This window comes from Microcebus murinus, chromosome 8 (assembly GCF_040939455.1).
Source record: "Microcebus murinus isolate Inina chromosome 8, M.murinus_Inina_mat1.0, whole genome shotgun sequence".
NCBI lineage: Eukaryota > Metazoa > Chordata > Mammalia > Primates > Cheirogaleidae > Microcebus > Microcebus murinus.
In genome coordinates this window covers 106,541,040-106,568,240 of record NC_134111.1, presented here as the reverse complement: position 1 = coordinate 106,568,240, position 27,201 = coordinate 106,541,040, and the positions used below count along the sequence as shown (strand labels likewise).

Genomic DNA, 27,201 nt, shown 5'->3' with positions numbered 1-27,201 from the left:
TGTTGGCTTGCTCATGCTTCCGTGTGCCTATTAATTATACTCCTGCTTGGTCCATCAGTTAGTGAGAGGGGCGTTAAAATCCCTGCCGTGATACATTAGTAAATTCCTCCCTGTTCCATGACGCTTAACCTTGGTCTCACGCGGTCCTCATTTTGTCTCTCTGGGACCATCTTGGGTAATCTTTTTTCTGACATATTTTCCAGTTGGTTGATGCTATATGTTCAGCTCAGCTCTATTTAATTTGCTGATTAACATATCCGCTGAGTTTTAAAATTGATATAATGACATCATTTTTATTTCTAAAAGTTCTGCATGGTCATCTTGTATATCTCACCTCGTTATTTTTCATTCCTGCTTATTTTTTATAAACATTTAAGCATATTTATTTTATAATGTGTATCTCACAATTCCATTGTCTGAAGTCCTTGAGGATCTAATTCTGCTTTCTTTTCTTTTCTTCTTTTTCCTTTTCTTTTCCCTTCCCTTCTCTTTCCCCTTCCTTCCTTTCTTCCTTCTTTCTTTCCTTTCCTTTTCTTTCTTCTCTTTTATTCTTTTTTCCTTATCTGTTCCCTTCCCTTCTCTTTTCCCTTCCTTCCTTTCTTCCTCCTTCTTCTTTTCCTTTCTCTTTCTCTTTCTCTTTCTCTTTCTCTTTCTCTTTCTCTTCTCTTCTCTTCTCTTCTCTCTTTTCTTTCTTTTTTTGTGACCATTGCTCGCTGTGCACTGCTTCTCCATGTTCGGCAGTATTTCACATCTTACTGGCCTCCATCGGTTTCCCCGGGGACCTGGCGGAGTTTGTGCTCTCTTGGGAGGATTTCTGTTTGCTCTTGCTGGGAGCTTTGGGCACCAACACCTGGAAACTGCACCGATCACACAGGTGTCGTAAATGTGAAGCCCAGCCTGCAGGAGGACAGGTGCGTGGCCTCAGATTCCCAGGGGCACCTGGGGGGCTCAGCCTGGCCCCGGCCGGCCCCACCGTCTCTGCCTGGCCCCAGCTCACGGAGGCTGCAGCTTCGAAGGAGCCGGCTGTTGTGGTACCTTGATCCCAATCTTGACTTTATTTATTTCTCCTTAGCAGTTTGGAAATGACCCTAAAGGTACTTCTTTTTGGGTTACGTATGCACACAGTGTAGCAGGACCAAACAAGCTGCAAAATATTTCATAAAATCAGCAGTTTTTGCTCCTCATCCCCAATTTCTTTCCACTCTTAGATGTTTTTTTTTTTTTAAATTTAGCTCCGTATTGCTAAATAATGTGCTCGTTCTGCTAATTTGTGCTCGTTTGAGAAGTCGTGTGGATAGAGTTACAGAGCGTTTGCCCTTCTGTGCCTGGCTGTGGTGGGGGTTGTGCTTGTGTGATTTATCTGTTATCACCTCTCCCTCCCAAAACACCACTGAAAGCAACCCCACCTGGAAACTGAGAAGCAGAACTCAACCTGCTAACTGGCTTAGCAGATTCACGACAGCGGGATTCTGGGTCCTTCTCAAGGGAAACCTTCGCAACTTCCCTGCCCCACCGGCCTCAGCTCCCTGGGGACACAGGCCCATCCACCCAGGAATGATGGGTCGTGTTCAAAGTCCATGGTCTGTCCTTTTGAGAGAGTCTTTGGAAATTCCTGGGAGCTGCTTCATGAGGTCTGCTGGGCCTCTCCTCCCCTGGCCTCTAGCGCTGTGCGTTTGCGTGGGAGTCTTGCATTGGTTGCATTCCATAGGATTTTTCCAGCAGTTTTGATATGTTTCTTCATTATCATTCAGTTCAAAGTACTTCTAGTGTGATTGTTTCTCTCGGACCCATGCATTATTCAGAATGGTATTGCTTGATGTACAAGCAGTTGGAGGATTTTGTAGGTGATTTTTGTGTGTGTGTGTGGGGTGTCGGTGTGTTGGGGGAAGATGATTGAAGAATTAATGAGATGTGGCTCATAAGATCGTTATTTTGTTGCACGGCCCAATATTGCTATATTAAAGACAAAAACAAGAGTTTACAGGGTTTTGCCCTAAAATAATATATAAACTCATTTTATCAATCCACTCATGAATCGATGGACACTTGGGTTATTTCCACAGCTTTGCAATTGTGAATTGTGCTGCTATAAACATTCGAGTGCAGGTGTCTTTTTCATAAAGTGACTTTTGATCTTTTGGGTAGATGCCCAGTAGTGGAATTGCTGGATCAAATGGCAGATCTACTTGTATCGCTTTGAGGTATCTCCATATTGCTTTCCACAGAGGTTGAACCAGTTTGCAGTCCCACGAGCAGTGTAGGGGTGTTCCTCTCTCTCGGCATCCATGCCAGCATTTATTGTTTGGGGACTTTTCATGAGTGGATTAATAAAACGCGGTACATGTATACCGTGGAATACTACTCAGCTTTAAGAAACAATGGTGACATAGCGCCTCTTGTATATTCCTGGATACAGCCGGAACCCATTCTACTAAGTGAAGTATCTCAAGAATGGAAAAACAAGCACCACATGCACTCACCAGCAAATTGGTATTAAACGGGTCAACACCTAAGTGGACACATAGGAGTAACATTTATTGGGTGTCCAGAGGGTGGGAGAAGGGAGGAGGGGATGGATATATACAACCACAATGAGTAAGAGGTACAACATTTGGGGGATGGACATGCTTGAAGCTCTTACTGGAGGGGGGAGGGGGGCACGGGCAATATATGTAACCTTAACACTTGTACCCCCGTTATACGCTAAAATAAAAAAATAAATAAATAAATAAAAAGAATATATAAACTCATTAGTTCGCCTACCAGGGGCTGCCTCACCCTGGGAGGGCTCTCAAAGCCCCGGTACAGATGTATTCCAAGAGGCTTCCCAGTTGTCTCGAAATTTATGTCTTCCTGTTCTTAAAAGACAAGACAGGTAAATGCCTGGCTCACAGGATGGGAGCAGGGGACAACGAGTGCCCTGGACAAGAGGCGCACCCCTGTGGGTATGAACAACTTGTTTCGTAGAGCTAGGCTTCCTGCTCTCTCCTGACCGCCTGCCTCAAGTCCCCAACAACTAGATAAAAAAAAAATGTAGAGCCACTGTACGTCTTTATTGTTCCTCTGTTAATTAATAACTATCTCTTTTTTTTTTTTTTTTTTTTTTTTGAGACAGAGTCTCGCTTTGTTGCTCAGGCTAGAGTGAGTGCCGTGGCGTCAGCCTGGCTCACAGCAACCTCAATCTCCTGGGCTCGAGCGATCCTCCTGCCTCAGCCTCCCGAGTAGCTGGGACTACAGGCATGCGCCACCATGCCCGGCTAATTTTTTATATACATATCAGTTGGCCAATTAATTTCTTTCTACTTATAGTAGAGACGGGGTCTCGCTCTTGCTCAGGCTGGTTTTGAACTCCTGGCCTTGAGCAATCCTCCCGCCTCGGCCTCCCAGAGAGCTAGGATTACAGGCATGAGCCACCGCGCCCGGCCAATAACTATCTCTTAAAACTTAAAATTTAATCCTTAAAAGACTTCATAACTGTTTGTTCACCTAAATAGATTAAAAATTGTTAAAAACCCTTTAAAACGACTTTTGATTCTAACCCACTACCTATTACTCATAGCAACCAAAATTATCTAGTATATAAATCTTTTACCCTGGCAACTGGCAATTAGTATCTATGATTATGAAAACCTATATAAATCTAACCATAATACCATACTACTCATGAAAATATGATACAGACTCTAAATACCCCTACTTTATCTAATTTCTTAATATAAAGCTATTAATCTATACCTAAGTCTCTCTATATTCTTTTATTCTATTTCCTATCGATTTTTTATCTTCTGTGGCGACAACTATCTAAAAGACCTGATTTCGTGGTGGAAAAAACAACTAATCTCCTCACAGCCCTGCCAGCCTGCATTGGGGTATAGCTTGATTCTATTGTGGTCAGAGAACTCGTGCCTACAACCTTAACTTAAGTGGAACGTTTGTCGAAGCTGCTTTGTGACCGGCATAAGGCAAATTTTAGTAAATGTTCCGTGTGCACTTTCGAAGAGCATATTTAATATATATTTTTCCTTCTCAGTAGCTGATAGAACAAGCGAACTGAAAAATTTCATCCTTTTATCTTCAGCTTCTCTGTGTCTTCGTAATGGGTCTCTCTTGCCAACAGAATATAATTTTTTTTTTAAAGAATCTGGTCTGACAATCGTAATGTTTTGCTTGGAGTATTTCGTTCATGGTGATCGAGTTGGGCTTTTACCCACAACATCAACTCTTTATTTTCCACTTGACCCATCTTTTTATGTTCTGCTTCCCTCCTTTGTTGCCCTCTATTGGGTTAATAAGAGGTATTTAAATTTAAAAAATTTTTTTCTATCAACTTGTTATACATTATTTTTGTGCTGTTTAAATGATTGCCGTAGCGATTACAACACGTGTCCTGGTCGAATGATCGCTTTATGCACTGACGTGATGCTGTTGAAACCTTGGGACTTTGTTTTCGGCTTCCGTTATTTCTGCTGAGATGTCAATTGTCCATCTTATTCTGACATGTAAGCTTGAAGGGTTACATGTCTCTTCTTTTTCTGGCTCATTTTTAAGATTCTTCCCTTCGCCTTTGGTACTCAGCAGTGTTGTTGTGACACACTTCGGTTTTCTGTGTGTGTGTCCTGCTTTGTGTTTGCAGGGCATCTTGAATTAATCCGGGGCTGCCGTGCCTGAGCGGTTTTAGACAATTCGTGGGAATTGTCTTTTAACATACTGCTTTCCCTCCGTCTTAGTCCACTCAGGCTGCTATGACAAAATACCACGAACTGGGTGGCTTTTAACAACAGAAATATATTTCTCCTGCTGCGGAGGCTGGAAGTCCAAGGTCAGGGCAGATTCTTCCTGTGTCCGGAAGGGGCGAGAGGTCCCGCTTGGGCCTCTTTTACCAGAGCCCTGATCCCAACGAGAGGGCTCCACCGAGAGGGCTCCACCGCACGACCTCGTCACCTCTCCAAGGCCCCACCTGCTGTCACCACCGCCAGGGGGCCATGACTCTGGGGCAGGGCACAAGCATCCGGACCATTGCATCTCCCATCCATTGCTTCTCCTTTTAGATTCTAGTCGCGAGCATGTCAGACCACTTCGGGGTGTCTTAAATTTTTCTGACTCTCACATCTGTATTTTTGATTCTTTTTAGCCTGTTTATTTATTTATTTATTTATTTAGAGACAGAGTCTCACTCTGTTGCCCGGGTTACAATGCCATGGCATCAGCCTAGCTCACAGCAACCTCAAACTCCTGGGCTCAAGCGATCCTCCTGCCTCAGCCTCCCGAGTAGCTGGGACTACAGGCGTGCGCCACCACGCCCGGCTAATTTCTTCTATATATTTTTAGTTGCCCAGCTAATTTCTTTCTATTTTTAGTAGAGACGGGGTCTCGCTCTTGCTCCTGCTGGTCTTGAACTCCTGACCTTGAGTGATCCTCCCGCCTCGGCCTCCAAGAGTGCTAGGATTAGAGGCGTGAACCACCGTGCCCGGCCTAGCAATGTTTTTAAATTTTCTGTATTTTCTATTTCATGTGCCCTCTAGTTCTGGGGTCCCCTTCCCCCGGGCTGAGGACGGGTACCAGTCTGTGGCCTGTTAGGGACAGGGTCACAGAGCTCCGTCTCCTGCTTCCAACCCTTATCCGTGGAAGAACTGTCTTCCATGACACTTAGGAACCAGAGGGCACAGCAGGACGGAGAGGAGGGCTAGTGCGCATTTGTCTGCACGGCTGCTCTTGGTCACTCACATCACCACCTGCCCTCTGCCTGCAGCCGCGCCGTCCATGAAAAATCGTCTTCCGTGAAACCGGTCCCCGATGCCAAAAAGGTGGGGGACCTCGGCCCTAGTTTATCCACACTGTCTGCAGCTGTGTCTGATCTCGTGCCTTCCCAATTTCAGTTACCGTGTTTCTCAGGTCTAGAATTTCCATCTGATTCTTCTGTATAGTTTCCGATCCTCTGGCAAAATTCTCTATTTTTTCCTTTTATTTTCTCTATCCTTTTTTTTCCTCTTATTTTGAACATATTAGTCATGGTTGTTTTAGAGTCTTTGTTTAATCACTCCTACATCTAGACAATATGACGGTGTTCTTCTTTTACGCTTTTCCCAGACAGAGTCTCGCTCTGTCACCTGGGCTAGAGTGCCGTGGCGTCATCATAGCTCACTGCAGCCTCCAACTCCTGGGCTCAAGCCATCCTCCTGCCTCAGCCTCCCAAGTTGCTGGGACTACAGGCATGCGCCGCCATGCCCGGCTAATTTTTTCTATTTTTGGTAGAGACGGGGGTCTCACTCTTGCTCAAGCTGGTCTCTAACTCCTGACCTCGAGCGATCCTCCTGCCTCAGACTCCCTGAGTGCCAGGATTACAGGTGTGAACCACTGCGCCCGGCCTGGTATGCTGGTGCTTCTTTTTCTTCTTTTTAATTTTTTTTCCTGTTTTTCTTTGCTTTCTATTTCCTCTCTGTTTTTGATCACAGAGCCTTTCTCTTTCCATACCGTGCAAGTCTTCGTTTCATGCCGACATTGCAGTCACAGGGTGTGGAGGGTGTGGAGGCTGTGGAGGGTGTGGAGGCTGTGGGTGCTGTGGAGGGTGTGGAGGCTGTGGAGGGTGTGGAGGCCGTGGGTGCCGTGGAGGCCGTGGGGGCCGTGGAGGCCGTGGGTGCCCTGGAGGCCGTGGGCGCCGTGGAGGCCGTGGAGGCCGTGGAGGCTGTGGGCGCTGTGGAGGCCGTGGAGGCCGTGGGTGCCGTGGAGGCCGTGGAGGCCGTGGGTGCCGTGGAGGCCGTGGGCGCTGCGTGCCGTAGGAGACGGCTTCCGGCTCTGCCCTGGCCGGTCCCGTGCGGCGCCCCGGGCCCCGTCCCGCGTCCTCAGACCTGGCGTGCGCACTCCTTCGGCGCCCCGAGGCCTCTGCCGGGTCTGCGGTCCGCCCTCCGCGCGCGTGTCGGGCAGGGACTGGCCCTGGTTCGCCCCGGTTCCTCCCTCGCGGTCCGGTCCTCGGGATCTCGGCCTTGAGTTCGCTCCTCTCTGTGGCCGCGGAGACCGCAGACTCCAGCCTCTCGCCCTGCGCCCGGAATGCAAGTGCGCGTGCGGGATGTCTGCGGGGGGGGGGGGGGGGGGGGGGGGGGCGGCCCCTCCCGGAGCGCCGCGGCCCCCTCCCCGCGCCCCACAGTCCCGGCCGTGGCCCGCGCTGAGCTGTGCGTGCGGGGGCGCGGCTGTGGGTGCGGGGGCGCGGCTGTGGGTGCGGGGGCGCGGCTGTGGGTGCGGGGGCGGGCTGTGGGTGCGGGGGCGCGGCTGTGCGTGCGGGGGCGCGGCCCACGCCGGCTCCACCCGGCCACGGCCCTGGCTTTGCGAGCGGGGGCTCTGCCCCGCGGAGCCGCCGCGCGCTCCCGCGCTTCTGGAGATGGCGTGCTGGCTGCGGGTTTCCGTGCGCGTGCAGGCCTCGTCCCTGACTGCCCGCCCCTCCCTGCAGCGCTGCCTGTCCCGGGTGGGACTCGTGTGTGTGTGGTATGTGGTGTGTGTGGCGTGTGTGTGGCGTGTGTGTGGTGTGTATGATGTGTATGGTGTGTGTATTGTGTGTATGGTATGTATGATGTATGGTGTGTTTGGTGTGTATGGTGTGTGTGGCATGTGTGGTGTGTGGTATTTATGGTGTGTATATTGTGTGTATGGTGTGTGTGATGTGTGGTGTGTGTGGTGTGTAGTGTGTATGGTGTGTGTGTGGTGTGTATGATGTGTATGGTGTGTGTATTGTGTGTATGGTGTGTATGATGTATGGTGTGTTTGGTATGTGTGGCGTGTGTGGTGTGTGTGGTGTGTGTGTGGTGTGTATGATGTGTATGGTGTATGCATTGTGTGCATGGTGTGTATGATGTATGGTGTGTTTCATGTGTGTGGCATGTATGGTGTGTGTGGTATGTGTGGCATGTGTGGTGTGTGGTATGTATGGTGTGTATATTGTGTGTATGGTGTGTGTATGATGTGTATGCTGTGTGTATTGTGTGTATGATGTATGGGGTGTTTGGTGTGTGTGGCGTGTGTGGTGTGTGTGTGGTGTATGTGGTGTGTGTGTGGTGTGTATGATGTGTATGGTGTATGGTGTGTTTGGTGTGTGTGGCATGTATGGTGTGTGTGGTATGTGTGGCATGTGTGGTGTGTGGTATGTATGGTGTGTATATTGTGTGTATGATGTGTATGGTGTGTGTATTGTGTGTATGATGTATGGTGTGTGGTATGTATGGTGTGTATGGGGTGTTTGGTGTGTGTGTAGGGGGTGTGTGGCGTGTGTGGTGTGTACGGTATGTGTGTGGTGTGTGTGTTGGGTGTGTAGTGTGTGTATGGTGTGTGTATGATGTGTATGCTGTGTGTATTGTGTGTATGATGTATGGGGTGTTTGGTGTGTGTGGCATGTGTGGTGTGTGGTATGTATGGTGTGTATGGGGTGTGTATTGTGTGTATGATGTATGGTGTGTGGTATGTATGGTGTGTATGGGGTGTTTGGTGTGTGTGTAGGGGGTGTGTGGCGTGTGTGGTGTGTACGGTATGTGTGTGGTGTGTGTGTTGGGTGTGTAGTGTGTGTATGGTGTGTGTATGATGTGTATGCTGTGTGTATTGTGTGTATGATGTATGGGGTGTTTGGTGTGTGTGGCATGTGTGGTGTGTGGTATGTATGGTGTGTATGGGGTGTGTATTGTGTGTATGATGTATGGTGTGTGGTATGTATGGTGTGTATGGGGTGTTTGGTGTGTGTGTAGGGGGTGTGTGGCGTGTGTGGTGTGTACGGTATGTGTGTGGTGTGTGTGTTGGGTGTGTAGTGTGTGTATGGTGTGTGTATGATGTGTATGCTGTGTGTATTGTGTGTATGATGTATGGGGTGTTTGGTGTGTGTGGCATGTGTGGTGTGTGGTATGTATGGTGTGTATGGGGTGTGTATTGTGTGTATGATGTATGGTGTGTGGTATGTATGGTGTGTATGGGGTGTTTGGTGTGTGTGTAGGGGGTGTGTGGCGTGTGTGGTGTGTACGGTATGTGTGTGGTGTGTGTGTTGGGTGTGTAGTGTGTGTATGGTGCGTGTGGTCTGTGTGTGTCTGCCCGTCCATTGTGGGCCTGCACGGTCTGCCCGCGCCACTCCCAGACCTTGGTCGCAGACATGTGGCAGCCGGCAGGGAATGTCTTCCCGTCTTTGTTCTGATTTCTCAAAATTCTCTTGTCCTGCCAAATTCCGTCGACAGTCCTGTTGGAATACTTCGCTTATTGGAACTGCACTGAATTTATGACATATAGCTAAATCTGGGGAGGACTGAAACTGTGCAATGTCAAACAGAACATCTGTTTCCATAAATATTGTCTTCGTTTCTGATTATTTCCTTGTCAGCTCGGGGATTCCGAGCCGGGGGGTGCGGGACTCCCCAAGGCGGAGGTGGGCGGCTCGAGCCTGCCTTGAGCTTCCCTCTTCTCCCCAACTCCCCTTCTCTGGCTGGAAGGCCCGAAGATTTCAAAAGTGCAGAGATTTGTCGACGTCAGGAAACACCTGTCAGAGAGGAGGGTCCCTCTGTCCGGCCGGGTGGTCACTCGTGGGCGTGCGAAGAGGGGACAGCGATGGGGGCGTGGAGTGTGGGCGCAGTGCGCCTGCTGGCGGCAAGGGCTGTGCTGCCGCCGGCCTCGAGCCCGGCCACGCCGAGAGCTTGTCTACCCGAGTACAGGGGGGTCTGGAGCATCTCCCTGCCCCGTGGCTGTCTGCCCGGGGACAGCCCTGCTCTTGTCCAGCCTGTGCTGTCGGGGAGCCCTGGGGCGCAGGGACCGGCCCGGGCTGGGTCTGGGAGCACTGGGTCCCTCTCCTTCTGCAGACAGGCCCTTCCTGCTCCTGATCTCGGAGTCCCCAGGGGGCAGCCAGAGGTGCTCGCGCCCCTGTCCCTTCTTCAGGGATGCCAGGCTGGGCCACTGCAGGACAGGGCCTTGGGCCGGACCCCCCCACGGGTGGCAGTCGTGGGCGGGAGGACAAGGCAGGAGCTTGTCTTTCCAGAAGGGCGTTTCGTGGAGTGTCGGTGTGGAAGGGCTTCGTAGAGACCACCCAGCCTTTGCTCTACTTGGATGCCTCCCATGGCGGGGGGCTCACCACGCAGCGGCTGCCCACGGTCCTTTTGGACAGCACTAGGCGGGAGCCCGGAGAGTTTCTCTTCACGCCAGGCTGAGCGAGTCGGTTTCCCGGTGCTCCGGCCATTCCGTAGCCGTCAGCTCTGTGCCCCCCGGGCCTCTCTCCTGGCTGCCAGGACCCCCGTCCCCAGACCCCACGTCCTCCTTGGGGGACATGACCACGGCGTGTGGCCAGGCGCTGGGAAAGCCCTTTCCGAGGGGGTGCTCCGTCGTCAGGAACTTTCTGCAGCCTTCCTCGGAGCCCCTGCACCCGAGAGGCAAAACTACTTTGGGGCCGTCAACCTCTGCCCTGTCATTGCACAGATCTGTAAACTGAGGCCCGGGGAGCTAGCGCACACAGCCGGGCAAAGGCAGGACCGGGGCCGGTCCCACTCCTGGCTCGTGTAGAATTCGAGGGCGGCCCCTCCTTGGTGTGAGGCAGGAACGTTGGGCTCGTCCTTTTCTGTGAATTGTGCTGAAAACGTAGACTCCGTCATGTGGCCTGGGGCTGCCTGCCCACTCTTTGTTTTCCGAGTGAAGGTCTCTGTCCTGCCAATTGGGATACCGTGCTCCTGCTGGGACGTTCCGGAACGCTGCTCCTCTGTATGACGTCCTTGACACTGTGGTCTTGAGCCAGTGCTCGCTCGGGGGTCTGGCACCTACCCAGCGTGGAGCCCCCCCGTTCTGTGTCCACAGGGGAGGCCCTTCCGGAGCTGCTCGCCCCGAGTTCAGAGGTCACCGTCTCGGGACGGGCTCAGCAGGGCCGGTTCTGGTGCTCACTGTCGGGTTCCAGCTCTCCAGGCTGGGCCAACTGGGTTCCACTGGCCTCTTTGGCTTTCTGCTTTCTATTTTTTTCTTTTTCTTTGAGACAGAGTCTCACTCTGTTGCCCAGGCTAGAGTGAGTGCCGTGGCGTCAGCCTAGCTCACAGCAACCTCAAACTCCTGGGCTCAAGCAATCCTCCTGCCTCAGCCTCCCGAGTAGCTGGGACTACAGGCGTACACCACTATGCCTGGCCAATTTTTTCTATATATTTTAGTTGGCCAATTAATTTGTTTCTATTTTCAGTAGAGAAGGGGGTCTTGCTCTTGCTCAGGCTGGTTTCAAACTCCTGACCTCCAGCGATCCTCCAGCCTCGGCCTCCCAGAGTGTTAGGATTACAGGTGTGAGCCACTGCGCCCGGCCTGGCTTTCTGCTTTCTAGAATTCGTGCCCCCGTCACCTGCGGCCGCCCCTCTCGTCCCCGGCCCCGTGACGGGTGCCCCGTGCTTGTGCCACGTTGCTGGTTTTGGAAGGGCGTGGGGAAGACCCGTGGGCTCCACCGGCAGCCAGCGCGCCAGGACGGTTTCTAACCCGCGTTTCCCTTTTCCCCAAGGTGCCCCCCCACTCGCTGCTGCCGAGTGACCCACGAGGACGGCCGCGGAGATGGCCGGGGCCTCGGTGAAGGTGGCGGTGCGCGTCCGCCCCTTCAACTCCCGTGAGATGAGCCGGGACTCCAAGTGCATCATCCAGATGTCCGGAAGCACCACCAGTGAGTACTGCCCGCATGGCCTCGGCGCCGGGCATGGGCCGTGGCGGCTCCCGCCGATTGCACAGCCCGCTTGGCCCGGCTGGGGAGCCGTGTCCCCCTCCCTGTCTGCCGTGCACGGTGGCCTGCGGGCGCTGTGACAGAGAGGCACAAACCGGGGGGCTTACAGAGACAGGAGTTAATCCCACAGTTCTAGCCGCCGGAAGTCCAAAAGCGGGGGGTCAGCAGGCCTCACCCCCAGATTCTAGGGAGGATGCTCCCTGCCTCACTGGGCCCAACATGGCCGCCAGCCGGCTTGGCTTGTGGCTGCATCTCCAGCCTCGGCCCCCTCGGCACGGGGCCCCTCCCATGTCTCCGTGTCTCCATGTGGCCCTTTTATACGGACACCAGCCAGTGAATCTAGGGCCCACCCCAGGGTGGGGAGCCCGCAGCCTCAAGGCCACGTGTGGCCCTGCAGACCCCACGAGTGGCTCCTCGACCAAATCCGAACTTCGCAGAGCAAATCCCTTTGTTGAAGGTCTGAGGTTCCCGGGGGGACGTGAGTGTTTGGGGGGCGCCGTTCAAACCGGTGTGCGCAGACGTGATTTTTTACTTATTTCAGCGGCTGTAGGGTTTTGAGTTTTTCCCCTTTTGCCCATTCCTTTGCTTTGTTTCTGGTTGTAAGTGACCTCCGACCTCTGAGGAGTCGGAGGCCGGAGCAGACTTGAGGAACGGGGAGGAGCGAGGGTCGGAAGGCAGCTGCGAGGAGGCCGGAGGGGCAGAACCACCCGCCAGAGTGTTCAGCGCGCAGGATTCAGCCGCTGGGGGCGGGAGAGACAGAACCGCCCCCTTCGCGCTTTATTTATTTATGGGCTTTTTCGTTGACGTGTAACAGACATGCAGAAAGGCGGGCAGACCCGTGTGCAGCTAGCTCTGTGAATCCTCAGTGTGAGCGCCCAGGGTCAGCAGCGCCCACGCCAAGAGGCAGGACTCGGCTGTACCAGGGTCACCTGTGCTAACGGTCAGGTGGGCTCACCTGGGGGCCATGCAAATTGCACCAGTGTTAGAGTCACCTGTGCTGATCACGCCGGCCCCAAAGCGGGTGTCGTAGAGCAGGAACGAGCCATCCCACCCTCAGTCCTGCGGTCGCCTGGGCTCAGCCGGGCGGTTTGTGCTCAGGCTCTCGTGGCCTCAGCTGCGCCGAGCTGTGGGCGCCAACAGCCACCTGGTTCTCCGATATGAACAGCAGACAGAGCCCGTACACCCCTTCTCTGTTATCTGCCGGGTTTGGGGGCGGGTGCGGAGGGGAAGGACACTCGGGTCTGGTGGAAGCTGCCGCCCTAGGGTGGCATCCTGGGCCTGTGGGCCGCGAGGACCTGGGTGTCTTTGAGAATGTTCTGGGCAGGTTAGGGCCTGTGGAGGTGGCGTCTGGGCTGGGCGTGATCCTTCTGGAAGCCTGTGGAGCTCCCTGGCTCCTTGTCATGCCATGGGCAGGCAGGGGCGGCTGTGGCCAAGCCCAGGGCGGGGCTGTGGGACAGTGCCCAGGGCACCCTTGGTCTTGGTCTTGGGCGGTCTTGGTCTTGCCCGTTTGGGCCCTGGAAGGTGACTCCGGGACTAGGTTTAGGGTGCTAAGAGTTTATTTAGGTGGAGATCCCAGGATGCACTGGGGGGGTGCAGAGGTCGGGGGAGGAAGCTGAGGAAGGGGCGTGGGGGCTCGGCCTCGCGGGACCCTCTGACAAGCAGAGTGCACGTCCCGGGTACCCTGCCCGGATGATGCTGCGTGCCCGGCAGTCCCACCTCGGCAGTGACCGCTGGCCTGGCCCTGCGAGGCCAGAGGAAGTGCAAGTGGTGTGACCCTGGCCTCAAAGTGGGGAGCCACAGGCTGTGCAGGGGCTGCGACCCCAGGCGTGAGCTGTGACTCCAAGTGTGAGCTGGGACCCCAGGTGTGAGCTGTGACTCCAAGTGTGAGCTGTGACCCCAGGTGTGAGCTGTGACTCCAGGTGGGAACTGTGATCCCAAATGTGAGCTGTGACCCCAGGTGTGAGCTGTGATTCCAGGTGGGAACTGTGACCCCAAGTGTGAGCTGTGACCCCAAGTTTGAGCTGTGGCCCCAGGTGTGAGCTGTGACCCCAGGTGTGAGCTATGATTCCAGGTGGGAACTGTGACCCCAAGTGTGAGCTGTGACCCCAATTGTGAGCTGTGACCCCAGGTGTGAGCTGTGACCCCAGGTGTGAGCTGTGACCCCAGGTGTGAGGTGCAATTTCAGGTATGAGCCGTGACCCCAGGTGTGAGCAGTGACCCCAGGTGTGAGCTGTGACCCTGGGTGGGAACCGTGACCCCAAGTGTGAGCTGTGACCCCAAGTGTGAGCTGTGACCCCAGGTGCGAGCTGTGACCCCAGGTGTGAGGTGCAATTTCAGGTGTGAGCAGTGACCCCAGGTGTAAGCAGTGACCCCAGGTATGAGCTGTGACCCCGGGTGTGAGCTGTGACCCCAAGTGTGAGCTATGACCCCAAGTGTGAGCTATGACCCCAAGTGTGAGCTGTGACCCCGGGTGTGAAATGTGACTCCAGGTATTAGCCATGACCCCAGGTGTGAGGCATGACCCCAGGTGTGAGGCATGACCCCAGGTGTGAAATGTGACCCCAGGTGTGAGTGGTGACCCAGTTGGGAACCGTGACCCTGGGTGGGCGGGGCCCCGGAAGGCCTGCCTGGTGTGCACTCGCCGTGGGAGGGGGATGGGGGCCCGTTAGCGAGTTGGTGGAGGAGGAGGTGGGTGGGGGGTGGCCCGTGGCCGCCCTGCCTGGGTGGACACACTGCGGGGTCTCAGAGCGTCAGGAGGGGCCGGGTCTCGGGGCGGCCACTGTGGGCCTCCAGACAGCACCCCGCTCTGGTTGGGCTGCACAGGCGTGTTTGGGGAACACCCTCAGTCCTGAGCGGCCTCTGGTAGGAGCCAGCTCAGCACAGCCGGCCCCGCTGACCTCCCCTCACCCCTTCGGAGCCTCCCGCTCTGGTTCTGGGCTTTGTCCTCCCGAGCGCCGGAGCAGAGCCGGGGAGGCTGCCTGGCGTGGGCCCTGGCTGGGCCTGGCCGAGATGGGGCTTCCAATGAGCGGGAGCAGGAGGCTGGCTCCTCGCTCTTCACACCTGCACAGGGAAAGCTCGGGACCCCTCGGGGAGCCCCTCCTTATCCTGCAGAGTCGGCTCCTCTCAGGGAGACGCCACGGCTGCGGGAGGGGTGGCCTGGGGCCCACAGGCCTTGGGGGGCCCTTTCCCGGGCTCCAGGTGCAGGGGGATGGCCAGGCGTGGGGCATCCTGGTTTCCGGTCTGCCCTGGAACCTGGGGAGAGGACGTCCCCTCTGGCGCTGGGAACCCACCTGTGACGACAGAGGGTGTTTCCCAGGCCAAGACCTGGGGGAGGGGCTGGGGACACGGGACAAGGGACAGGGAGGTCTGAGGGACCCTGCTGGGTGGCCCCGTGGCAGACTTTCCCCCTGGACCATTTGCAGCATGGGGCCATGACCGCCCGGGTCCCCCTCTGCTGTCTGCAGACCCTGCCCTCCTGGGGCTCCCAGGGCTGCACCTGCTCCACGTGCCCAGGAGGCCTCACCCCTGGGAGCTCACGGCCCACGCGGCACCACAAGCCCCTCAGCCCGGGGCTGGGCAAGTGCAGACCAGGAGGCCCCGGGCTGGGGTGGGAGAGGGATGGGGCTCTTGGGAGGGGGCAGAGGCGGGTGTCGGTGGCGTGAGCAAGGGGGCCCCGCACTCTTTGTGGACCCCCCCCCCCGAGCCCCAGCCTGGGAGGAACACCAGTGGAAGGATGGACAGACATGGCCTGTGTCTCCAAGCAGGGAGTGACAGGAGGGGCTGGTCTCCCAGGCGGCCCCAGAGGTGGGGACCTGCCAACCAGGACTGGCCGTGCGCCTCCCGGGTGGGACAACCCAGGAGTGGGGTTGCCACTGGCCTGGCAGGGGGAGTGGTGAACCACAGACATTTCGGGCTCAGACAGTGCTCTGGGGAGTGCGTTCTTCTGTCTGGCCGCTGAGGACTCTCGGTCTGCTCAGTACAGACCTGGGAGGTGCTGGGGACTCGGGTGGAAGGTAGCAGGTGGGGTGGGGGCTCCTGGGACACGCCATGGGGGACGGCGTCATCGCTCATTGTCAAACTTGCTCCTGGTCTGAGGAATGGATGTTCTGTGGGCTGCAGCCTGCCCAGGTGCCGGGATTGGGCTGGGAGCTCAGTGTAGGTATGGGGGAGGGGCTCCTGCAGAGGACAGTCCCTGAGAGCTCTGTGCACGGCGGCAAACCTAGGAATAGCCTGACTGTCCCCTGACGGGAACAAACAAGCTGTGACATGTGACAGATGCCCTGGCCTCCTGGGGCTTCCTGGGTTTGTGCGAGCAGAGCAGAGCACGGCAGCCTGGTGGGGGTGGAGGACGCCAGGGGTGGGGGTGGGGCCCAGGGTCTGCAGGAAGGACCCTCCTGGGCCACCTTCGGGGCCCTTGGTGGGGGACAGCGCAGGGCCCTGCAGGTGGGTGCCGTGGCGTCCTGGTCATCATGGGCCCCCACAAAGGGGGGTGCGGAGACGGCTCGTCTGCCTGGGAGAGGGTGCTGACCCCTCCGGTGTCCGGAGCCAGAGGGCCCCGAGGCTGACTTTCCCATGTTCGGGGGTGCAGACTGCAGCGGGCCGGGGTCACCCTGACCACCGCATGTGTCCCCTCACCCGCAGCCATCATCAACCCCAAGCAGCCCAAGGAGACGCCCAAGAGCTTCAGCTTCGACTACTCCTACTGGTCACACACCTCGGTGAGCGGGGTGGGGGCAGGCGGGGCCACAGGGGTGTGGGGCGCATGGACTTTGGGGGGGGTGTCTGAGTGCATGTTCCCCTCTAATGGGTGGGGACCCCACCCTGCTCCCTGGAAGGACACACGCTGCCCCCAGCGAGGCCGTGGCCGGGGCTGAGCCGTGTCTGTCTGCCATGGCCGTCACCACTTCCCCAGACGGCCGACACTCAGAGTGTCCAAAGCTGACCCTGCGGCCGCCGGGCACCAGGCCCTACACGCAGGGAGCCTGGGAGACCCCTGGACTCCTCCCCTCCCATCCACGTCGAGTCCACGCGGGGCCTGCCCACCACCCACCACCTCCTGCACCCTTCCAGAAGGCAGAGCCCCCACCCAAGCCCCTCACCTGCATGTCTCTGAGCACCTGGCCCTGGACGGCCCCAGGGCTCCCCACCTCCCCTGTCCAGTCCCGCCTTCCTCCCACATGGCCCTGGCCTAAAGCACCCCGCCACCCTCAGGATGGGTCCGGATGCTGGCCCAGTCCTGGGGGGTCCCTGGGTCTCCGACTCTGCCCCCTCCAGCCTGAGCTCTTGTCCCTCCTGCCACTGTCACATGGAGGGGACTTTGGTTTCGGGTCCCGCCCTCCTGCCTGCCCGCTAGCTTGGTCAGCTGCTCTTCATCCCTCCCTTGTGGGGAAGGGAGCCCCTCCTCCGGGAGCCACCCCCAGGCAGGATCAGGGTGGGGGCAGGTGTCACTCCCCCACACACACACACTGCCCCCACACCCTGAGGCCTGGGCACCGCCTGGCTACAGGGACAGGGTGGGCTGGGCCTCAGGCCCACCCAGCCTCCTGCAGCCGCGCCCTCTGTCCCCAGCCCGAGGACATCAACTACGCGTCGCAGAAGCAGGTGTACCGCGACATCGGCGAGGAGATGCTGCAGCACGCCTTCGAGGGCTACAACGTGTGCATCTTCGCCTACGGGCAGACGGGCGCCGGCAAGTCCTACACCATGATGGGCAAGCAGGAGAAGGACCAGCAGGGCATCATCCCGCAGGCACGCGGCCGGGGCGGGCGGTGGGCACTGGAGGGCGGCCAGCAGGCAGGGCAGGACCAGCTGGGCCCCTGGACCGCAGGAGCCCCAGAGCAGGGAGCCCAGAGGATAAGCACATCAGGGCCCCGCCCCTGGGGAGCCCCGCCCCCGGGGAGCCCCGCCCCCGGGGGAGCCACGCCCCTGGGGGAGCCCCGCCCCTGGGGGAGCCCCGCCCCTGGAGAGCCATGCCCCTGGGGGAGCCACGCCCACCTGGGAGCAGGTTGCAGACCCCAGACTCATCACTCCTGCCCTTCCCTGAGCTGCTTGGCTCTGCGCCCGCTGGGTAGGGGCCGGCTGTGCGTGGGAGGGCAGAGCGGGTCCCTGTGCGGGTCCCTGTGCTCGCTGCCGACCCCCAGAGAGGACTGGATCCCAGCGGGGGGACCCTGAGCTAAGAAGCAGACAAGGCCCCTTGGCGCCCACATCCCGAGGGTGCGGGAGGCGCGGGGGCGGTGGCCGGGGAGCAGCCCCCGCCCTTACGGTGCCCCTCGGCTCGCAGCTCTGCGAGGACCTGTTCTCCCGGATCAACGACACCACCAACGACAACATGTCCTACTCCGTGGAGGTAGGTCCCCCCTGCCACCATCCTCAGGCACCCGGTCACCCACCCGAGGGACACCCACACCCCCGAGCCCACGCAGGGCTGGGGGGCTCCCAGAGCACGGGGCGCAGGGGGGGCAGTCCTCCGGGTTTGTTGAGCGGGTGTTCTGTGCTGAGTGTGGGGACAGGCGCCTTGGGGGTGGCCCTGGTGGGTGCGTGTCACCGAGCCCAGCATGGCGGCGGCCAGGGGAGGCTGGCCGGGCGGGGGCGGGCCACACCCCACCTCGCACACGCGCACGCAGGGCCACCGCGGGGCCCTCATGGCCCGGCCCTCGGCCCCCAGGTCAGCTACATGGAGATCTACTGTGAGCGAGTCCGCGACCTGCTGAACCCCAAGAACAAGGGCAACCTGCGCGTGAGGGAGCACCCGCTGCTGGGGCCCTACGTGGAGGACCTGTCCAAGTTGGCCGTCACCTCCTACAATGACATCCAGGACCTCATGGACTCAGGGAACAAGGCCAGGTGTGTGGGGGTGACTCCCTGCCTCGGCCCTCTCTCCTACTCCAAGGAGGCCCCCCAACCCTGGCCTGGCCCTGGGCACCTGTCGGTCTCCCCTGGGGAGGGGGTCTGTCTGGCGGCCCCTGTGAACATGTGGCCTCAGGTGCCTGAGACATTCAGGGGCGTGGTGGCCTGCAAGAGGCCACGGCTCCCTTCTGTATGGGGGCCACCCTCCGTGGGGGGCTCTGCCCTGCAGCACAGGTGCCCTGGGGGTGCAGTAGCGCTTATGGCCACTGCCTCAGTGAGGCCGGGAGTCCAGAGACCGTGGGGCGCCCTTGTGCCAGGAGTGGCTTGGGTGTTGGGGACACATGGGGAAGGGTCAGTGGCGTAGCAATGCCGGCCATGACCTGCTCCTGCCCTGGGCCTCCTGTCTGGGATGCCCTGGTTGTCATGACAACAGTGCAACGCCCCCCCCCCGCCACCCGGGACTCCCCAGAGGGTGAGGCGATAGCCCACATCAGTCTTGCTGAGTGCCACCAGCACCGCCTGGTGGCCCCCAGACACCATTCCTGACAAGGAGCCCCAGGGTACCCTCGCTGTGGCCTGACAGTGGTTGCCACGGAGGCCGGGTGCTAGGGAGACTTCTCTGAGGTCTCCACAGGCCAGGGGCATCTGACCAGCTCTGGCCATTGCCAGGCAGCCCTGGGCTCTCCCCCAGGACCTGCAGCTGAGGGTGGGCTCCCGGGGATGGGTGGGGTCCTGGGGCTCCTGGAACGGCTGGTACGGGCCACGGCCTGGGATGGATGTGGAAGTGCCTTCCCCTGCTGGGGGGGCTTTCCCACATCAGGGCCAGGGGCTCCTGCCCAGCTGTGTGGCACTGGGGCTCACCAGGTACCCCGGGAACAGGAAGCTCTCTCAGCCACTGCGCCCACTACATGCCAGGCGTGGGCTGGGCTGAGGACGCCACGGTGGGCAGGTGGGCGTGGGCCTCACTCGAGCTCTGATGGGGGGTGTGCAGCCGGCACCTGGTCGGGCAGGGCAGCCGGGAGCGGATATGATGGCCTGGTCCTGTGGGCGGTGCCACCAGCCACCGTCATACCTAACCATGGGCCACGGGTAATCACATGTGGCCTCCTGTCCCTCAGGACTGTGGCCGCCACCAACATGAACGAGACCAGCAGCCGCTCCCACGCCGTGTTCAACATCATCTTCACCCAGAAGCGCCACGACGCAGAGACGGACATCACCACGGAGAAGGTGAGTGCGCGGCCTTGTTGGAGGGTGTCACAGCAGGCCGTGGCCGTGGTCACGGTGTGGGGGGTCAGGGCGGGACGAGGATGCCAAGCCAACACGGGCCAGTGAGGTGTGGGCAGTGTCCTCACGCCGGGCACCGGTCACCTCCTCTCAGTGAGTGTGGCCACGGGGTGTGGCAGGGACCTGAGCTGAGGGGCCATGGGGGAGCTGGGGTCTGGGCTGTTTTGGGGGAGCCTCCGGGGGCTGTAGAGGGGTGTCCCCAGGTCAGCCCCACAGTGCAGCAGCCCCACAGGCCGGGGGACGGATGAGACACGGCCACAGCTGGGTGGCCATCAGAGGGTGGCAGTGGCAGTGAGTGGGGAGTGGCTGCCGCAGAGGTGGCCGGGCGCTGGTGCAGCTGGCGGGACTCGGTCCCCTGCTCTGTCCAGAGCGCAGGGCCTCCTGGCGGGCGCCGGCCTGCGTGGGCACAAAAGCCGGTTTGTGCCCAGCAGTCACAGCCCCGCCAGCTGCCCCAGCCCAGATGCCCTTCCCACGCACCCCGGCGTCCTCGGTGGATCAGGGGCGTCACCTCCCGGGGCCTCATCGGAGACACGCAGTTTCCTGGGCTTCCAGAAGGGGCAGCGGGCAGGTGCCGAATCTCTCCCTGTCTGTCTGCGGCTGTGACACCCCCACACCCAACGCTGGGGGCCCCTCAGCCACCCCCCAGCAGTGGGTTCTCTCAGGGCTCACTTGAGGGCTGCAGGGTGAGGTCAGGGTCAGTCAGTCCCTGGAGGAGGTCACCGCACCTGGCTCATTCTCTCAGCCACGGCCCGTGCGGCAGTGCGCGGGGGCTCTGGCAGCCGAGGGTGCCAGCAGGGAGGGCGAAGCCGGAACTGGGTCTGCCGGGCCTCGGCCCTCACTGGCTGGGCGCTGAGAGGTTCCTGCTGGTGTCCACGGCCTGTAAACACCGGGCGAGTCCTGCCCTGCAGCCTCGGCTTGGGGGGCTGCGCCCCGTGGGGTGCACGTGACACCCCAGGGTGAGGGAGCCCTGCAGGGAGCCCGGCCATTGCTGGGGACTCTGGGCACAGTGGCGCCCGGGCGGCCGTGGCCCTCTCCGGAGCTGGGTTCGAATCCCCCTGCAGACGATAAGGGCTGTCTGCGGAGGTCAGGGACGGGGCAGACGCACCTCGAGGCGCTACAGGGAGTTAGTGCATCACCGAGTGCAGAGTGCGTGGAGCACGGAGACAGCGTGGCTGCACCACGGCCACGTGGCCTCCTGGGGGGGTGGCTTTGCACCTCGCTCGGATGCAGCATGGAAGGGCTGCGGACAGGTGTGGGCGGAGACTGCGGGGTTGGAGGAGGCCGCCTTGGCCACGGCGCCCCCAGCCGTGGCCTCATGACGTCTCCTGCATGGGACACCGCCCTGTCTCCCAGGTGAGCAAGATCAGCCTGGTGGACCTGGCGGGCAGCGAGCGCGCAGACTCCACAGGTGCCAAGGGCACGCGGCTCAAGGTAGGCCGGGCGGCAGGGCCGTGGGCACCCCCGGGCGGCCTGGGCAGGGTGGGTGGGGTGCAGGCTGGGGCCGTAGGGCTCCCACTCTGGGGGATCGAGGACCTCCCGCACCCTCACAGTGCCGGGGCCGGCGGTGCCCGCGTTCCCTGCAAGGGCGCGTGGGCCGGGAGCCGCTGGCCAGCGTCCGGGGGCCACCTCACCCCTGTCGGCACAGTCCTGGGAGTCAGGAGGGGGAGAAGCTTTTACTTTCCGGACACTGCGGTCGTCCGCTGGTTGGCAGGGGCCCTGCAAACGGCTCCCGTGGGGAGGCGTGGGCTGTCGCTGGGGTTCCCATGGAGCCCGGGAGAAGCGCTGGACTGACCGCTCTCCTCGGTGGGTGGGCCTCGGGCTGACCTCTGACCTCTGGCTGGCCTCTGGCTGGCCCCAGAGGTCAGCAGTCAGGGCCGGTGGCCTCAGCCCCAGGGGGTCACTGTGGGGCAAGGGGCTTCCCAGGCCTCCTGACGTCCCGACCACCCCGTCCGCTCACAGGAGGGAGCCAACATCAACAAGTCCTTGACCACGCTGGGGAAGGTCATCTCTGCGCTGGCGGAAATGGTGAGCTGGCTCCGGCTCCTGGGCCTAGACTGACAGGGTGGGCCACGGATGTGCCGGGGGCCTGGCATCCCTGTTCCCAGACCCGTCCGCGGTGAGGCGGTGGAGGGTCCATGGGAAAGCCCAGAGAGCAGGGGAGCAGTCACAAGGCTGGTGATGGAGCAGTGACCCTCCTCGCTGCCTGGACTCAGTTTCCCCACCTGTAAAATGGGGGTGTGCCACCTTGCTCACAGGGCTGGTCCGAGAGCTGCCACGGGCCACAGTGAGCGTGTTGGCGGGTGTTCCGGAAGGGCAGGGCTGTGGTCAGCAGTGACCTTGCTTGGCCGGATTTTGTCGGTCCTCTGGGGGAGCCCACGGCCCTTGGTGGTGAGGGGCTGGGCCGGGGGCGTCATGCAGGACAAGCAGCACGGCCCGCCTGCCAAGACGCCAGGCCTCAGGCCAGGGAAGGACCACCCTGCTCTGAAATTGTCACGGGGTGGAGGGGAGACCGCTGGGGCGGCAGCCTGGGAGGCCACACTGGCATTTGGCCTGGCAGGATCGGTGCCGGGGGGCGGGCAGCCATGGCGGGCAGCGAGTGGTGGACTCCCAGCATGAGCCCAGGCCCTGCCTGCTCTTTTGTCATCTGGAGTCAGGACATCCCCCCCTCTCCCCCCTCACACCCTGGGGCCCCAGCCCTGCCCCAGGTCCTCAGACTCTTCCTGTCTTTTCATTTTCAGGACTCCGGACCCAACAAGGTGAGCCGCTTCCTTAGTCCTGAGGGGAGGGGGCTGGGAGCAGATCGCCGCGGCCCAGCTGTCCCCACGCGGGTCTCAGCCCTCAAGTGCCCCCTTTGCTCGCTCAAACACACGCCTTGAGCCCACTCTGGGCGGGCCTGTGCCTGCGTCGGGGCCTCGTGGTGAACAGCGCAGGTCTTCCGGGTCTGCAGCTCAGCGGGGGAGGACAGAAAAGCAAAAGCATAGTTGCAATTGGGATGAATTCCAGCAAGGAAAGACATGGGCCGTGAGAGTGACCCCGAAGGGAGCCAACTTAGTGTGCAGGGACAGGAAGGCTCCCGGGAGGCGGCCTCAAGCCGGACCCGGAGGGCCGTGGGGGCGGTACGTGGAGAGTGTGTGAGCCACGTGAGGAACGGCGGCAGTGCGGTGTGAGGAAGGGCCCGGAGAGTGTGTGTGGAGTTGAGGGAACTACGAGAGGAACAGTGCGGGGATTGTGTGAGGAGCCGGGAAAAACTTCTGGGGGAGAAGCCTGGGGAACTTGGTGACGGACCCTGTCAGGGACTCTGGAGAGCTGTATGAGTTGTGTGTGGAACTGTCTGAGAAACTGAGAAAATGTAAGAACTGTGAGGAGCTGTGTGGAATGGTATAGGGGGCTCTGTGAGGAACCATGTGGAATGGCGTAGGGGACCGTGTGAGGAGCCGTGTGGAATGGCGTAGGGGGCTCTGTGAGGAACCATGTGGAATGGTGTAGGGGACCGTGTGAGGAGCCGTGTGGAATGGTGTAGGGGACCAGGTGAGGAGCTGTGTGGAATGGTGTAGGGGACCGTGTGAGGAACCATGTGGAATGGTATAGGGGGCTCTGTGAGGAACCATGTGGAATGGCGTAGGGGACCGTGTGAGGAGCCGTGTGGAATGGCGTAGGGGGCTCTGTGAGGAACCATGTGGAATGGTATAGGGGACCGTGTGAGGAGCCGTGTGGAATGGTGTAGGGGACCAGGTGAGGAGCCGTGTGGAATGGTGTAGGGGACCGTGTGAGGAGCCGTGTGGAATGTCGTAGGTAACCATGTGAATAGCTGTGTGGAATGGCGTAGGGGGCTGTGTGAGGAACCGTGTGGAATGGCGTAGGGGACCGTGTGAAGAGCTGTGTGGAATGGTACAGGGGACTGTGTGAGGAGCCCTGTGGAAGAACATGAAGAATTGTGTGTGGAGCCATGTGAGGAACTGCATGGGGAAGTGTGAAGACCATGTGAAGGCCCGTGTGAGGAACTATGTAGGAAGTGCTTGTGGAACTGTGTGAGGAATTGTGGGGAACAGTGTGGGGAAATGTTGGGTACTATGGTGTGTGTACTCTGTGAGGAACTACGGAAACATGAGATGGTGTGGGGAAGTGTGGGAATTATGTGTGGAAACCACAAGGGACTGTGAACAGAACAGCCTAAGGAACTGTGAGAACTGTGGGAAGTGTGTGTGGGGAACTTCATGGGAACCTGTGTGAAGTACTGTGTGGGACAGTGTGAGAAACTGAGAGAACCGTGTGGCACATTGTGAAGAATTGTGAGGACCTCTGTGGAACGGCGTGAGGAACTATGCAAGTAACTATGTGAGGAAACTGAGGAGTTGTGTGGGGGACCGTGTGAGAAGCTGTGGGGAAGTGGAAGAAGTTTGTGGGGAAGTGTGAGAGCACGTGTGTGAAACGACGTGGGGAAATACGTGGGAATTGTATGTGGGGGAGTGATGAGGAGCCACGGAGTGAAGAACTGTGGAAGAAGTATGTGTGGAACTGTGTGAAAAACCAGGTGGGCAATTGTTTAGGTGAAGCGTGGGGTACTGTTTGGAGAGCTGTGTGGAAATTCTGAAGTTCTGTGAAGAATTGTGAGGAACTGCGGAAATGGGAGAGGAAGTGTGGGAATTGTGGGCAATGTGAGGAACTCTGTGGAACGGTGTGGGGAACAGAGTGAGTGACAGTGTGAGGGAGCTGTGAGGAATCGTGTGGGGAACTGTGTGGGACAGAGATCTGTGAGAGAACTGTGAGGCACAGAGTGTCAGACTGTGTGAGGAACCAGGAAGGAAGGGTGAGGAACTGAGGGACACAGGGAATAGTAAGGAACTACGTGAGGCACCGTGTGGAACTGTGTGTGGAAGTCTGAGAGAGCTGTGATAGAGCTGTGATGAACTGTGTGGAATTATGTGAATACCCGTGTGGTGCAACTGTGAGGAACTGTGGAGAACTATGTGCGGAACTGCGTGAGGATCCAGTGGGAACTGTGAGGAACTGTGTGAGAAACTGGAGGAACCTACGTGAGGACCCGAGTGAGGAACAGTGTTAAGAAATGTATCAGGGACTATGAGAGAAAATCCAAGGAACTGTGTGTGGACAGACTGAGGAAATGTGAAGAACTGTATGTATGAACGTCCACAACTAGTAGAATCATTGAGTCCATCACAAGTGTCCACGAGAAGCTATTCCCAGCCATGTTACGTGGATGGAGTCGTATTTTGAGTGACCACTATTTGTCCTGACAGAGGACTAAAGAGCCGCAGGGGTAGCCGGAGTGCGGAGGGTGCTCTGTCCTGAGGGGAGGGTGGGGAGCGGATCATTGAAGCAGGGCCTGTGAGCAGGGTTGACCTTGAACATTCCTGCCCCACAGAACAAGAAAAAGAAGAAGACAGATTTCATTCCGTACCGAGATTCCGTGCTGACCTGGCTCCTCCGGGAAAACCTGGGTGAGAATTCCTGGTTCACCTGTCCCCGGGGCTCTATCTTCCACCCGGGGCCGTGCCCATCTTCCCACTTGGGAAGGGGTGCCCAACTGCCAGGAGGCCTCTTACCCTTTCCCGGCCGAGGCCGGGAGGTATCCCTGGAGGGCCCAGTTAGTTCAAGGCGGGGCCCTTCTTGAGGGCCTGGGCAGGGGCCGGCAGTGGGCTGGTGGGAGTAAGTCTGAGGACCAGGACGGCCAAGGGGCTGAAGAACACACATCACAGGTGTCTGCGTTCCTGGGTCAGATCAGCTGTGGCACCCAGACCAAGTACCCACCCTTTTCTGAACCTCGGTTTCCCCATCTGGAGCTGGGACTCTAATCTGGGAGCCCTGTTCACCTTCTGGGTTTCGAGGGGCTGCCATGAGCCCCCCTCCCCCTCCCCACCTCAGTTCTGAGCAGTGAGAGATTGGAGCACCCCAATACCGATCCCGTCCCTCCCAAAAATAACCTCACAGCCCCCCTCCAGCTGCATTTACCGCGGGAGAGCCCGGCTCCCAGGGAGGTAAACTGAGTCTTAGGCCGGTGATCACAGACGACTGGGCTCTCTGGCCTTCCCAGCTGCACGGCTGAGGCCTGCCGAGCCCCGGCTGACAGCCTGTGCACCCCACAGCCGGCCATGCTGAGCCCCAGCTCGGGCCAGCATCCCAGCGGGTGGAGGAGGGGCAGGTGGCCCTGCTGAGAGGACAGGAGGTCGTTCCTTCACCCGTGACGTGGGCTGGGAAGGGAAGCAGCCTCCCGGACAGGGCCACACCTGGGCTCCGGGCGGGGGCGGGGCCATGCCTGGCCCTTCACTCTGTCACCTCTGTCACCTCACAGTCCCAGTAGGGTCCCCTGGGAGCCACACCCCGGGGCCATGGCCCTGAGGACATAGGTCTCTGAGGCCGGGCGGGACAAGCAGCAGCCCTGAGGGCCGGGGCAGGGCCAGCGGTGACCGTACCCGGGCTGGGCTCACTGTCCCGTGTTCCCTCCGCGGGAGCCTACGTGTGCTGGGCGGTTTCCGAGCAGACAGCGCCTGACAGCGTGCACGTGACACTCCAGGGGTAAACCGGGAAAGCGGGAAAAAGTGCTGGACGTGAACAGTGTTTATCTTGGAGCAAACGCGGCAAACGGCCCTCAGCCTTCCCGCCTGCGTCCTCGGCCGTGGCCGGCGGGGTGGCTGGTGACGTTACGGGGCAGCAGGCAGGGCCGGTCCTCCCTCCCCGTCGCCTGTTCACGGAGGAGGAGGAGGAGGCCTGAGGCCTGCCCGTGGCTCTGGGCCTCAGTCTCCCCCGCTGTGAACACAGGAGGGGGTGGAGGCAGAGGACGTGGTGGCTGGTCACACCCGCTCCTGGGCTCACCGGGCCTTGTTCCCACAGGTGGCAACTCGCGGACGGCCATGGTGGCGGCCCTGAGCCCCGCGGACATCAACTACGACGAGACCCTCAGCACGCTGAGGTGTGTTCTGCGGCGGCAGGCCCCGCGCCCCCCGCCTGGGGCTGGGAACACCGGGGACAGGGCTGCCTCTTTTCAGGGGGCTTCACCCCGGACTATGTGAGGCTGGAAGTGGCTGTTCTGGGGCTCCCGGGCCTGCAGGGGCCCCGTTCCATTCCCACCGGCCTTTGGGGTGCGCTTTGGGGCTGCGGGCGGCCCGGGGCCCTGGGGCACCAGGCTGGGAGCGGTGTGCTCCGGTGGGTGATGTCACACTGACCTGCAGGCTGGGGGGGCACTGGGGGTTTCCGATTAGCAAGAGGGGCGCAGGGGCATCTCAAAAGATCTTTCTGGCTGTGGGGTGGGGAGCCTGGGCCCTCAGCCCTGCAGGGGGCTGCACGGCTATTTGAGTCTGGTCTCTTGCCTCTTTGGACCTCGCATCAGCTGTGGTAGGAAGGAAAACAGGGCATGCGTCTCAGCA

At 59.3% G+C, this 27,201-nt stretch overlaps 1 protein-coding gene across 1 annotated transcript in view; it reads left to right on the top strand.

Moving 5' to 3' along the window:
- The first annotated feature begins 11,450 nt into the window (after positions 1 to 11,450).
- Positions 11,451 to 27,201, top strand: part of KIF1A (kinesin family member 1A) — a 79,333-nt gene continuing 63,582 nt past the window's right edge. The window contains 11 exon segments of the mRNA XM_076006120.1: positions 11,451 to 11,629; positions 16,328 to 16,404; positions 17,255 to 17,434; positions 17,967 to 18,032; positions 18,351 to 18,529; positions 19,651 to 19,762; positions 21,173 to 21,250; positions 21,779 to 21,844; positions 22,558 to 22,575; positions 25,203 to 25,278; positions 26,669 to 26,747. Coding sequence (XP_075862235.1) covers positions 11,524 to 11,629; positions 16,328 to 16,404; positions 17,255 to 17,434; positions 17,967 to 18,032; positions 18,351 to 18,529; positions 19,651 to 19,762; positions 21,173 to 21,250; positions 21,779 to 21,844; positions 22,558 to 22,575; positions 25,203 to 25,278; positions 26,669 to 26,747 — 1,037 coding nt within the window. The 5' untranslated portion in view covers positions 11,451 to 11,523.